Source organism: Planococcus citri, chromosome 2 (assembly GCF_950023065.1).
Source record: "Planococcus citri chromosome 2, ihPlaCitr1.1, whole genome shotgun sequence".
NCBI lineage: Eukaryota > Metazoa > Arthropoda > Insecta > Hemiptera > Pseudococcidae > Planococcus > Planococcus citri.
Genome location: NC_088678.1, coordinates 50,091,184 through 50,106,015, shown reverse-complemented (window position 1 = coordinate 50,106,015; position 14,832 = coordinate 50,091,184). Strand labels below are relative to the sequence as shown.

At 32.5% G+C, this 14,832-nt stretch overlaps 1 protein-coding gene across 2 annotated transcripts in view; it reads right to left on the bottom strand.

Annotated features, from left to right (window-relative positions):
* Nucleotides 1-14,832, bottom strand: part of LOC135836283 (nephrin-like) — a 204,343-nt gene that overhangs the window by 14,179 nt on the left and 175,332 nt on the right. For both annotated transcript variants that reach the window (XM_065351025.1, XM_065351024.1), the window contains exons 4-5: nucleotides 5,883-5,996; nucleotides 5,225-5,428 (exon numbers count right to left, since the gene is read on the bottom strand). In XM_065351025.1, the coding sequence (XP_065207097.1) occupies nucleotides 5,225-5,428; nucleotides 5,883-5,996 (318 nt within the window). The remainder of the gene's footprint in view (nucleotides 1-5,224; nucleotides 5,429-5,882; nucleotides 5,997-14,832) is intronic.

The window sequence follows — 14,832 nt, the reverse complement described above, 5'->3', positions numbered from 1 at the left end:
ACAGACCGACTATACGTGAACGCTAATTGTAAAATAATATTCGAATTTAATCGACAGAGATTATACACCTATGCTCATGTATAGGAACTAGGCACTTGATACGAGATATACCTACCTATAATGCAGGATACTGAATCGTGCTGTTTTTCTGTACAGCAGGTAGGTATCGAATTACCAGAGTTACTCAGTGTTTTGGTGTTAGTTATCAATATTTTAGTGAATACACGAGAGCGAAATGTCGGATATTGTCGAGAATAAATTCCAAAAAATGATTACTAGACGGAAACTGAGTCAGCGCTGTGCAGATAATAATTTTCTTCAATGAAAACAACTAAAAATTAGGCCGTATTTTTGTTCAGTGTGTATATTTTAATATATCGCACGATTCCAAGAATTCTTTTTGGAGGCAGGTGCCTCGTAGTGTCCATTTTGCAAACACGACACTGAGAAGGCAGAAGTTTGTTAACAGAGCAGGGTGTTTCTTCGTCCACTAATCGCCTGCTTTATCACGTGCGAACTGCGATATTTCAATAATAATGTTAATAGAATTGCCTAGCCAGTTTGCCGTAAATACGCCAGTTCAAACTTGAGCTAAAAATATAAAGCATGGTAAATTTGATTCCTCTCAACTTTTGCATCATCATATTTCAAGACCAGTGTTAAACTTGAACCAAATCTACTAGTAGATTGAAAATCAATAGCTGGTACTAGTCTTAAAATTCCGAAAAAACGTTGGCAAAAGTCTGAAATTTTTTGGTAATTCTTGACAATAGACTCACTGAATAAAGTCGATCATGATCCCAAATAGATTAATCGAAAACCAAAAATTGATTAACTCGTATTTGCAGTTTTCGAATCTAGTAGATCGGTCATGTTCAAAATGAAAAATCAATTTCAGTCTCAATATTACACTTCCCAAGCAGAAATTGATGATTAAAAATCGATTAATTGAAGTTCAAGAATCGATTCATTTTTAATTTTCGAATCCAGCACATCGATTACGTTCGAAATGAAAATTTCAATTTCAGCTTCGAAATTAAGACTTCCCAATCAGAAATCGATAATTTGAAAATCGAATAATTGAATTCCAAAAATCGATTTATTCGCAATTTTTGAATTCAGAAGATCGATTATGTACACAATGAAAAATCAATTTCAGTCTCAATATTACACTTCCTGAGCAGAAATCAATTTGAAAATCGATTTATCGAATTTCAAAAATCGATTTATTTTCAATTTTTTAATCCAAAAGATCGATAATGTTCGAAATGAAAATTTCAATTACTGCTTCGAAATGAGACTTTCCAATCAGAAATCGATTACTTGAAAATTAATCGAATTCCAAAAATCGATTTATATTTGCAATTTTCGAATCCAGAAGATCGATTATGTTCAAAATGAAAAAACAATTTCAGCCTCAATATTACACTTCCCAAGCAAAAATGGATAAATAAAAATCGATTCATCGAATTTCAAAAATCGAATAATTTTTGAATTTTTTTTTTTTTTTGGGGTGTTTGTAATTACTTGATTATTACACTCGTCGTATGGGATTTAAATCGAGTTGGTAAGGTCAAGTTTTTTAATTAGATCTAGGAATTTTTTAATTTCGGAAGGGTCGTCTGGTATGAATAGGGATCTTTCGTCTATTTGTAGGGATAGTCTGTGCTGATGTAAGGAGGGACAGTGAAATAGTAAGTGTTGGACAGATATAAGTTCTGACAGGCAGGTAGAACTGACATGTGGGTTTTGGGGCCTTTTCATAGAGGTGATTGTGTGTGATTTTTGTGTGGCCAATTCTCAGTCTGGTTATAATGATTTCTTCCAGTCTGTTTAAGTGGGAGAGGTTTTTCCAAGGATGGACTAATTTTTTATGTTGAAAGAGCTTGTTTGTGGTTTGGAGGGACCAAAAGTTTTGCCATTTCTTAAGTGTGCTTTGGGTGAAGATAGATTTGAGGTCGTCAGCTGTGATAAATGTAAGGGGAGAAAGGGTGGTGGCAGATTTTGCATTAATATCTACAATTTCATTTTCTAAGATTCCAACGTGGCTGGGTACATACATAAACTGTATAAAGAAGTTTGAATTTTGTAAGTCAAATAGAGTTTTATGAATATTTTGAATTAGAAGGTGATCGGAAAAAAGATTTTGGATAGCAGTTAGTGAGCTGAGGGAATCACTTTGAATTAAGAAGGACTTATTTTCTGATTCATAAGTGATGAATCCGAAAGATCGATTATGTTCGAAATGAAAATTTCAATTACAGCATCAAAATTAGACTTTCCAATTCATCATCAAAAATTAATCACAATCGAAAATCGAATAATCAAACTCCGAAAATCGATAATCAAATTTCAAAAATCGATTTATTTGATTTTCGATTTCGCATGATCTGACATATGTATGTTGAAAATGAAGAATCAATTTCAACCTCAAAATTAGACTCTCCTATCACGAATCAACCATTAATGAAAATCGACTAGGTAATTAACCTTCAAAAATCGATTTATTTGTCATTTTTGATTTCGTATAATGATCCATCACATGTTCAAAACAAAAAATAAATTTCAGCCCTAGATCCGTACTTCCCGATTAGCGATTACAAATGGATCATGCGGAAAAATTGATTAATCGAAGTTCAAGAATCGATTCATTTCACACTTTTTCTTTCCAATTTTGTTGCGATTTGAAATTTTGAACATTTTTTATTTCAAGCCATCAAAGTTGTCACTTGTCAAAAAAAAAAGAATTTACCTAATGCTGTGTTTTGGGCACAAAATTTTTTCTCAGCAGATCCTAGAAAAAAATTAAGAGAAAATAACAAAAAAATGAGTGATCATTTTATAGCAAATTTTCATCAATTCAACTTTTCGTTTCTAACCTGCATATTTAAATTTAGCATTTGGAAATTTAAATACTTTTTCTTTATTTTCTAAATCCTAAATCTCCCTCCCCCCCAAAAAAACAATTTTTTTTGATGAAAAAATTTGAAATCTTTATATCTTTTCAAATTTTGCTCAACATAAACTAACAACAAAAACCTCGTGCTAAAAATAAATCACTGTAGTTGTTGAACAATTTCATATGTATGTATGTTCTACAATTTTGTTTCTCCTAATAGCGCCCTTAATTTTTTTCAAAGATACATTTTTTTCATTTTCAAATTTTTTGTAAGAAATACCTATACCTAATTAATTTGCCGATTTATGAAAAAAACTAAGGGTCCCACAAAAAAATAAAGAGACAAAATTAGACAGCTCAATTCGAATAAATGTTTTTTTTTTGGAACCTCACATTACAAATCGCCTTATTTTGCTGCTTGATTTTTAAAAAAGCAGGAAAATGGTTGAGAATTTATTCTGACACCATACATATTGAAGAAAAAAGAGAGGCGAGTGTACGAGTGTACCTATCAACTCAACTATTCTAAAAAAAACTGGAGCATCAAAGAATTATTTTCAAAATAAAAACAGCTATTTTGATTTTTCCTCCAAAATCACAGCACTTGGCAATAAAAACGGTAGGTATGCACAATCATTTTTGTATAAACATTAATACATTCGAAACTAAAGATGACAATGGGCTTGGAATTTGTAAAAAGAAAAACTTTGTTTTTTTTCATTCGTTCCTATCCATTAAAAAATAAAACCAAAAATGCTATGTTTATTGAAAAACACAAAACTGGAAGAAAAAAAAAGACTGCGATAACTGGAAGTTTACTCGAAAGAAAAATGAAATAACTTTTTAACAAATTGGCCTCCACCCTCTTTTTTTTGCCTTCGTTTCTTTTTCATTCGCATTTCAACAGTCCGATATTGAAATTCTTCTTAATAATGCCAATATGAAAGAAACCTTATTCAAAATTACTACATCTAATTATATTAGAATTTTCAAAGAAAAGGAATCCATACGAAATATCATATCTCCGAAACGATAATAATTAAAAAAATACTCCAGTATAAATGCAGTATCAAAGTGACACAAAACGTGTAACAAGAGAAATGAAATTCGTACCATATCCTACATAGTATGTAATATACGTACCAACTAAAAGCTAACAATATGTAGAAAATACCGAACACCAGTTCGATTTTGGAATCTAGCTATACCTAGAGTTACTCGCACTTACGAGGGTGTAAAACCGTAAGTACCTACTTCTGTTTCATTTTAAGTAGAAAAGAATTTAGTTAGCCTTTTGGTATTCTTGATAAGACTTTATACTAGACATTTTACGTAGTGTACCATTGGGAAGGGTAAGTATTGCTGCTGAAAGTAGAACTATGGAAAAAGATCACCCTGGCTGGTTGCCAACTTTCAACAGCAACTATTTACTTTGCAGTTCGAAATGTTACAAAAAAAAAAACAATGAAATGTAACTTATCAAAAACCAAATTGACGAAATGAAACTCTGCGACTGGATCGAATTCACAAGGAATTAATTTCATCGCATTATTGCAAATATTATTTTCCAATTATTTATTAATAATGTCTCCACCTTTACAGTATAAGTGATTAAATTAATTTCAAGCCTATAACGAAGGTCATTGCGAGATATAACGATTTATTTGTATAAGAAAATCCTTTTAGGCTATAATACGGTTTTATTGAAAACCTTAACCTAAATAATTCGAAAATAAAAATGTCTTCAATCTTTCACGCTTATTTTTCCACGCAAATTTTCGATATATTTTTTTTTAATATTCCAATTCCGGTGTTATTTAACGAATTGCTATCGCGAAGAAATTACAGCAGGTTTAATTTGCATAAAAATGACACGTTCGCGACGAACGTAATTATAATTAAAAAATGGTAAGTTGGCTTTTTAATTAAAAATTATCGAAACTCATCTCGGAAAACATAACTATTTGCGTGGATTTTTATTGAAATTGAACACAGCCAATCGAGATGACTATAGGAATTAAGAAGTTTATTTTCTTAAAATCTTTGCAAAAAAAAAAATCGAGGGGAATTTCCCTCTTATTTCGTCACCGAACCTACTTATCCGTCGAAAGGATAAAGCAGGTCAACACTCGACCAAAAATCGTGCGGTTAGGGTGAGGTATTTTGTCAGGATCTGCTATTCATTGTGTAGGTACGATGAAGAGGATATAAGCGGATGTATAAAAAAAAAGCGAATCAACGTACGTCATTTTTTTGCTAACGGAATAAGATTAAAGCCTCTTCAATAGTGTAGAATTTTTCCAATTTTTTTGTCGTTATACTTACGGTATAAATTCACAACCACAACGCTAGAAATTGAATTTCTACTCCGACCGTTGACGGCTTCGCATTTCAAAATCGAACCATGATGTTTTCTTTCCAAATGCTCGAAATGTAAAATATTCTGCACCTGGTTATTTAATATTATTTCCGATTGATTATCGATGATGTTTTCATTCTGCCACCAAAACACTCGCGGAGCTGGTCTTCCTAACGAATACGTACAAACAAATAACGAAAGAAAACATCAGTAGGTACCAACATTTGAACAGTAAAATGACAGTTCCAAGTTTTGGCTGTGCGGTAATTTTTAAAATCAATTAAATTCAGCTCCCAAGTTTCTCTTCTCCTCCTACACTTCTTTTCATCGTAGGTAGTAGGTACTTGTAATAAAGCATCGTATGTTTTCGACGTTTAATTTCCGCCAAATATATGAAGACGTTGTCTATATATCGTTATTCGATGAGCTTTCTCTATAGTGAAACAATACGAATAGGTATACATCGAGATGCGGGAGAAAAACTCGCGAATGGAAATAATGTTGAATCGTTTTTTTCTCTCTCAAACCGTGAGGGAGAAGTTGATTGGCGGCTCGCGAACCGCGAAAACGCCAGACGAATATCAATTCGAGTGTATATACTTTTAGAAGGGTTAGTATACGTACCTCCGTGAGCTGTACACATCAATCTCAGCGGCTGTCCTTCCATTACCGGGCTCAATGATGACATAACGATATTTGAACCACTCATATCGACAATTGTCAGTTCTTGAGGAGGCACTGAAACAAATGAAATGTTGCAAATTTAATCGTCCGATTGTCAATGAATTTTTTTTTACAAAAAAATTGCTAAAAACAAAACATTTTTACGAAGGTAACTGAGCTTAAAATCTGTGAGGCGTCAGTTCCTAAAGGTAGGTAATAGGAGAAAGGAAGGAGGAGGGAGGGGAGGGGGACGGGGAGGGGGACGGCGGAGGGGGAGGGCGGAGGGAAAGAACGAACGAACGAATATACTTATTACAAGTAGTCAGGGATTTTTCAACACTTTGGAAAATTCTGAGATTTTTTTCAGGGATTTCATGATTTTTTGAGATTTTTCGTCATTTTAGGGATTAAAAGTATTTATTGTATTGTACCTATTTTATTTTTATACGAAATTTTCAATCCAAAGTATGTAAAAATAAAAAATGTCAACTTTTATTTACATTACGAGAAGTTGAGATATCGTTTCACTACGAGTTCGAGAAGACAAAGCATTAGTATAATTCGTATTTTCTCATATTCAAAAAAAATTTCTCTCCGTTTTTTGCGGATTTTTTGAACTACCTACATATTATTCAACCCCAATGTGTTAAGGCGATTTCTCGAACCAAAATCTCTGAGGGGAAGGGATTGGCCAGATATTTTTACCTCACGTATTTTAGGGCCATATTCATAGACGTTACTTTTAGGGCTCACTTGGCTAAGTGATGAATTTTGAAGCAATTTTTCCAGGCGTGATTGAATCTTTGAACAATTTTTTATTAATAAATTGAGAAATCGGACTCCGAAGTATCATTCGTTTACGAGAAAAATTAAATCTAAATTCACCTCTTAGCTAAGAGATCCCTAAGTAACGTCTATAATTATGATCTTAAGGCTTTACATATAACGCGTAAAAAGAATTAAGAATTTTTAGTAAAATCTGGGATCTTTGTTCTCCAAAACCAGGGATTTTTGGAAATTTGGGTTGGCAACACTGATTAGTGATTACAATGTTTCAGAAAGCCAGATGGTGGAATAATCAGCTGTCAAGCTGGTCTAGTTTCAGATCAAACGAGCTGAAAACACTTTCACCTGAAATCATAAAAATGAATTTCTTCCAGCAAGAATGATGTTTTAGGTAAGTAAAGTAATTCCAATGTTTTAAAAATCGTTTGCTCTCATTTTTACGGAGCTAATTTTAAATTTTATTGTTTGAATTTTTATTTGTGCTGGTAGAAACTGATTTTGTAAAAATTGTAAGTACATTACTTATACATAGGTATGTTACATAATCAGTGAATTCTCACCCAAAAAATGGGAATATGACACCTCAAAATGCACGTCTTATAAATCTAATTTCAAAAATATTCATTTTTAAAGTACTGACGACCTTAGCAATACATTCAAAAACTTCTTTTGGAAATTAAATTAATTGCAACAATATTGCGTGTAGGTACTTAGTTCGTGAAAAAGTAGCAATTTTCAGATTTTACGTCTAATAAGATCTCAACTGACCCAAAAAATTCGAACTTGACTGAAAGAAGAATCAAAGGAAAGAAAGGCCCTAAAAGTGCATCACAAGCGCAAAATTTCAACTTTTGATGTTCATTTTTCGATTTTGACGAATTTTTGAAATTTCAGATTTGGCTCATTATTTTCCACGAGAAGAAAATTGATTTGGAATCTTGCTTGGTAAGGTGTTTTTGCATGCTCTTCAGATCTAGCGCTTCCGCCAGTTCGAATATCATATCCCCAATCGTGTCTTCTTAAGAATTGGTATCATCACAATAAGACCCAACTTTTGTTGCGTCAAATTCTCATAGGAGAATGATAACTAAATAAGGTATTATTAGAGTGGATTTCAAAAAAAAAAATCTCGTAGGATTCTTGCAAAATTAGGTGGAAACCTTCATTTTGAGTTGAAAAGTCACTCAAAAAAATTTTTAGCTCCGGAGCTGTGTCCCTGGAGAAGAGATTTGGGTCTTCAAAGATGGACTTAAGTGCACCTAGGTAAGTATTTTGGAGAAAATTTGTGTTTTGAAAATTTTTTCTTTTCTAATACCTACTTTGCATTGCCAAATTAGCAAAAGATAATTTCTGAAAGTAGGGAAATATTTTGGAAAGCAGTGGTACCAATTTTTTTAGTCGTTATTGCCAATTTCAAAAAATTGAAGTTTGGTAAGTTTTTGTGGTATTTTTGTAATTTGCGATAATGACAAAAAAATTGACAGCACCACGCTCTAGAATATTTCCCTAGTTTCAGAAAAGATATCTTTCGATATTTTGACATACTAAATGTCAATTAATATTTGAGAAAAAATGGCATTCAAAATTGGTTATAACTATACTTTAATCACTCTCGCAACAGAAAAATTGAACATAAGTTATTGGTTTTTAATTTTTATCAAATCGTTACTGAATTTCGTTCATAATCATGCCGTTTCCCACGTAGGTATAATTATATTTAGAAAGGTAGGTATAAGACAACCTCTTCAAAACGAATCTGGGTACCTTATAGGTTTAGGTACCTATAACTAAAAAGTAAATCGAATGAAATAATTACGGTTGTGACACTCACACCCCATTAAATTCACGATGAAACGTTGTTAGTTTCACTATACCTTGCAGCATATTTTTACACCAACGCTACCATCGAACAGATGAGAAGCTGAACTACCACAACGAATATTTACATGCGAACGACAACACTTTTACAGACAATTTATTCGGTCTCCGTGTTCAGTGTTCGTTGGGGACTCAGCCCGATATTCTCGAATTCAACTCGAAAGATTTCCAAAGCCGATATAAATATACAATAAGTAACGACATTTTAATGCCTTATTTTGAAAGTTTTGGTACAATGCCAAAAGTATGTAAAGCAACTCTCGTTATCGCTGAGTCTTGTTTCTAAAGGTGAAATTATAACTCCCAATTCATCAATTGAATTTATATTTATTACATACGGTTAACACGATTCGCATTTCAATGATTATGGTCCTGTAGGTAGTAGGTACTTACTTTCAAAAGTTTACACAGGCTGATGTGTATGTATAAGGTAAGTGATAAGAAATGATAAGAATAATTGAGTGAGCTACGAATTCTTGATGATGGAATTCTAACACCACTTTAAAATATTTTTAACGCCTATAGAGACCTTGGAACGAATTGTAACTACATAGTATACCTACTTGAGTAGATGTATTTAAATCTCATGTGAAGAGTATAGGTAGAGATGATCAATTTTCTCACGCAAAACAATAGGTACCAGTGATGATTCTGCCGACGAGCATCACTAGTAATTCCATGTTTCGTTAAAAACTAATGGTATTACCAGTGGTGACTCTTATTACCTACCAGCGGAAATTCTCAGTGATACAATTTTCAATTCTAGTCAGGCATTGGTAAAAAACCGGTTCCTACCATTGACGCTAGTAAAAAACCGGTTTCTATTGGTAACGCTGGTAAAAAAACGGGTTTAATACCGGTAGCGCTGGTGAAAACCCGGATTTTTCACCGGCAGAATTGGGTTCTTACCAGTGAGCACCAGTGAGCACCAGTGATGTGATATCACAAAAGAACCATTGGTGCTCAGTGGAATTTACCACTGGTTATAGATAGGTACTGTTTTGCGTTGGCGAGATTCGAACTCTCCATTGAACTGGAAAAGCCTTGTTTATGTTTATCTCAGTTTTCACTTGTTTTTTGTTTTTTGTTTTTTTTTAATAATTCACAATAGGTACTTTTTACAAAAAAATACAACTTATTATTAATGATCAGCTTGAATAATTCTTTTTCAAAATAATAAGTACTAAGTGGTACCAACTGTTCGACTTTGCAAGTTGATCGACACATCAGCATTTCAAGCGACGATTTCAACATTGTAACTGAGATTTTTATAAATAGGAAAACATGTTGTAACATAGGTAGGACGCGGACGTGAAGAACAATGAACATATTTCTGATAGGTACAAAATTAAATAACTTTTTAAATTTAACTAGGTAAATATCAACAAAGTATACGAAACTCGAAAGTAATATCACGTTGTCATATAAAAGTTAATTTATAATAGGCTTTTGTAATACAATTTTGTGGCTAATGGAACCAGCATCTTCTTTTGATAAATTACATTAGTGAAAACTTTTCTTATTTTACTTTGTTTAATGTGATTCGAACTTTATGACAATTTAACAACCAAAGAAAGACTATTAATTCATTATTTAAACGATTATTTAACTTTTGAACTGAATGCATGATTATCATCGTTAATGAAAAGAGAAAAAAAATTAACTTTCTTTATCACCGCGAGTTCAACTTAATTGGAAAATTTTTTTCCGTCTTAATAATGAAAAGGGGATAAGATAATTTATTTTACATTGTTACATTAAAACTTTCAAACGATCATTCGCCGTTTCGACCTAGCAAAAGTGAGAATTTCTCCAACAAATGAATTTTCTCGCCCTACGAAGCACGAATTCATCTCCGTAACCAACTTGAACGCATCGAAACTTGTAAGGTTTTTGTTTGGTAAACTATCGAACCAACGATGAACGATACCGACAAGAAATTATGTTAATTGAGGAATACTTTTATGGTATTTCGATGAAAACGAAATTATATTCGGTTTCTTTCAGAATATAAGTAGGTAGGTACCTATAGGTAGGTATCAAAAGTTATTGTATTTATATACTCTCTGGCGAGTTCAAAATCGTTAAATTTTATACAACGTTTTTATGTAACTGGAATTTCGTCAATTTTCTAGTAAAAATGATAAAAGATGATTGGAATTTTTAATGAATGCTGAAACGAAGTCATCGCTTTATTCAAGGTTTATTGACACGTCTTGCTTGGAAGTGCAAGTAGGTAGGTAACGTAGATTTTCAGATTCTATAAGTATAGTTTCTTCAATTTTTTTTCAGTACCTACTTATTCAATAATAGATAATTACTTCACTATGTTATTCATTTTCGACCGAATTGAAGATAATGAAGTACCTAGGTAAATAGTTACATCTATCTGGAAGGAAACTGATCCTGAGTACCTGTAGAAGGTCCAAATTACTCGCAATTTTCCACTACTGTGATTGAAAAAACAAATTTTATTTACTAGGAAAGGAATAAGACATCCTTGATAGGTGATAAATATTTACCAACTCTTTCGTTAAATTTTCAAATTGAAGTACAAATGAGCAATTTTTTTCTCAATGTTAAATTGTTAACAGTCAAGTCAATTCGTAAAATCAATTCGATGCATACGAGTTTATGAGATGGTTTAAATTAAGAAACCCCAAACGCCTTTCAAGTTTTAAAGATCCAATTCGCCTCGTACAGTTATAAATAGGTACCTATCGACTTTCGATAGAACAGAAATAACAGAATAAATAAAATTGAGAGAAAAAAAGACAACGAACAGGTTCTCAGCGAAATTCCTCATCGCGGATATAAAAATTATAATTAAATTTTTCTTTTAATTAAACTCGGAAGACAAATGACTCTGGAAAGCTGGTAATTAATTCATGTTACATTTCGTTCGAGCTGACAGTTTTTTCAAAGTCAATACTTTTGACATTGTTCGGAAATTGAATTAACATCGAGGATTTAAAAAATGTTATCTATGTTTAACGTAAAGGCCTTTCAATGAAAGAAAAAAGTCCTTTGCACGAGGCCTGGGTATACCTACGATGAGTGAAAATGAATATTAGCTACGCTTATAATTCTTTCAAAGCGTATGATATAAACTTTTGCAAGCTCTAACATATTTTAACTCATTTCTTTTTTCGAGTGAACGCTTTTTATTAATTTTTGCGTCAACTAGTGCCTACTTCTCGCTTAATAGGCAGCTAGACGTCGTGTTAGTTTCATTTTGAAAATGCTCGCAGCATCTCATATATGCTGACATTCTTCCCAAGTTTGCGCCTTCGTTCGTAAAAAAGATTTTTCGAGCTTGACTGATGTTACTTTTCTTACTAGCCAATTAATTTGAAAAAAATATCGATTTTTGTGTATTTTTTTGGTATTTTTTTTTCCTTCTAGATTTTACCAAGGCTGTTTCACAGTTCTTGGAATATATTGTTTTTATTGGCGATTCTCTATAATTTCTGACAAATGGATACGTAATATAGATATTTTCATAATGGTTTGTGGGTCAATTATTGAACAGATAGCTCTTGCATCTTTTTTGAATGTTCATTTTATGGGTATTATTGAGCTCAAAATCTGGTCGCATTCAAATTATTTAGGCATAGGTAATCTTAGAAAGTTACACTATTTATTTGCCTATGCCTTTTCACCTGCATACGAAGCAACTGTCACAGTTAATTTATGCCAACCATAATCTCCAGAATGTAAACATATTTTCACGCGAGTAAATTTGCACATTATTTTTATTCAGCTAACTCATCGATTTTACCATTAATTCGTTTCTTCGCGACGACTAGCGCAGGCTAAAATGAATAAATCAAAAAATGAAATAGCTTAAAATTGTTGACAGATAAAAATGACAACAAAGTGTCGTTTTTCAAAAACTGCTCCAGCGTTTTGATTATTTCATTTCCTTTCGATGCAAAAAACCTTTACCAAACGTAGGTAACGTATCGCTTCGAAAATTTTCTCTTAACCGAATTAATGTTTCTAAGTTACTCGTATCGTATATAAACCTACCCGCACCTACCTACCGAACGAATAATAATTTTTTTTCTCGTTCGTCGCCTCGTCGTCGACGTATTTTCTAAAAGCGTATAGGCACGTACTGTTGTAATAAGCTAAATTTTGTAATGTTTTAGTTTTCTAAATGAACCGAGCAATGAAAAATTGAAAACGATGCATTTTTTTTCTCAGACACGACGACAAGCAACGAGTAAAACGTCGTGTACTTTGTATTTTACAAAAGTCACGAATTCCAGCCGAGCTTCTTTTTTTCTCTCTCTTTTTTACTTTCTCGAGTTCGCCATCGACGCGAAATAATCTCAATTAAACACTTTCCACGAAGGATAGAAATTTTCAACGAGATATATATCCAAGTAGGTACACGAGAACGAGTAATTTTTACTGAAAGCAATTATAACACACTAAGATCCGAGAGCTAGTTCGATTATCTCGTGTACGAGAGTGCTTTATATACCCGCTACACCGCACTTCTAGTATGCTGGAAAGTCGTCGAATAACAACAACATAAACCATAGGAAATTTATGTATATCATAATCTGCTACTTCCGAATACATATATTCGACGAAAACTACACGCAAGTTTCCGAATAAAATACCCTAGGCCGAATTTTCTATCCTCGTATGACGCGAAACTTCATCTTTATAATGTTCTAATCGCTTCGGGTAAATTTCAACTTCGTTCAGCACAATGTATAGGATAAACAATTCAAAAAATTGTGAGCATGGGTGCTCCCTGGAAAGATAAACTTCTTGCATTAACCGCATAAGCAATATATGAGAGTCATAGTATACCATACATTTTCGGTTAACTTTCCAAGTACATACTTACAAAGACAAGAGTGTCGGTTAATGTGAAAGAAATTTTTTTAGATTTTGCTGTATTTAAAAATTATACGAATAAGTTCATTGTGTCAATCGAGAAATTTAATCTGACGAAGTTCGTGGCATTTTGAGCTGTTTTGAAGCATTTGAAGGATTTTTGGAATGTGGTAGGTACATTCGTATTTTCTGATTTTCCGAAAATTCCATTTCAAATATCTTGATAATTAAGTAAGTACTTAGTAATTTAATTAATGGTAACATTTTGTCGAAGTTTTCTTGCCTCAATCCAAATTAAATTTATCATTCTTACAGACAATTGTATCGATACCTGTTACTACTACATACCTACTTTTGAAACTAGATAAATAATTTTAACACGGTCAAATTTTCGTTGATAAATTTTCAACGTGCAATAAAATAAATCAAACGTACGTGTGTGTTTTTCCAGGTAGGTATTATTTTTTTGCGTCTCTTGTGTATTCTGAATTTGATTGCTATGTGTACTGCTGACTATACGAATGAGTATTTCGCGAAGCTATCCTAGATATCTACCGTTGGGTAATGTAAACCTTATAAATTAACACAGAATCAAAAAAAAAAAAAAAAAAAAAGGAGGAAACGGATAATCAACTAGCCAAAACAAAAATATAAAATGGATTGTTTCAATTTCTACCGAAATGGAAGGAAAAAATCATTCAATGTTGAGTTCGTAAATTTTTTCCTCATTAATTTATCTATCAAATTGATATCCGTGGTTTCGTTAGCATCGTATGAAAAATAGATTTGCCTATACCTAATTTTTACATACATATAGTAGGTTACAACGTGCTGTACAGGAAATAGGTAGGTATGTATACAAAACTATTCCAGCAATTAATTTAATTATTAACGAATAGGTACACGTGTTAGCTGGCAATGTTTGCCATTGGAGGAAATTTTCAAAACGAACATAATCCCATCGATAAATAAAATGACTGCATAGAACTATGTATTATGTTAGGTATGTACATAGGTATTATGATCATTGGCATCGTATTGTATTACAACGTTCATCGATCTCTGTCACACACAAAGCTTCTCAGTGATTAGAAACAAAAAACAGTTACGTCTAACATACTTTTACAAACTTGTGCAAGAATAAATTACAACTTCACATCTTCATGAATGTAACTTTCGGAAAATCCGTCAAGTTGGCCTAACGAACAACTTTTCACTTCACCTTATGCGGCCTCTGCCTACTCTAGGCTGAATGCATAACTCAATGAAAATAAAATACGAATGAGACGTTTTCAAGAGTAGATAATTTCACATTTTCAGATATGCTTTCAATTGATTTTTTTCTTTTTTTTGATGGCCATGTAAACTTGTTTTCTATACGTAATAGGTA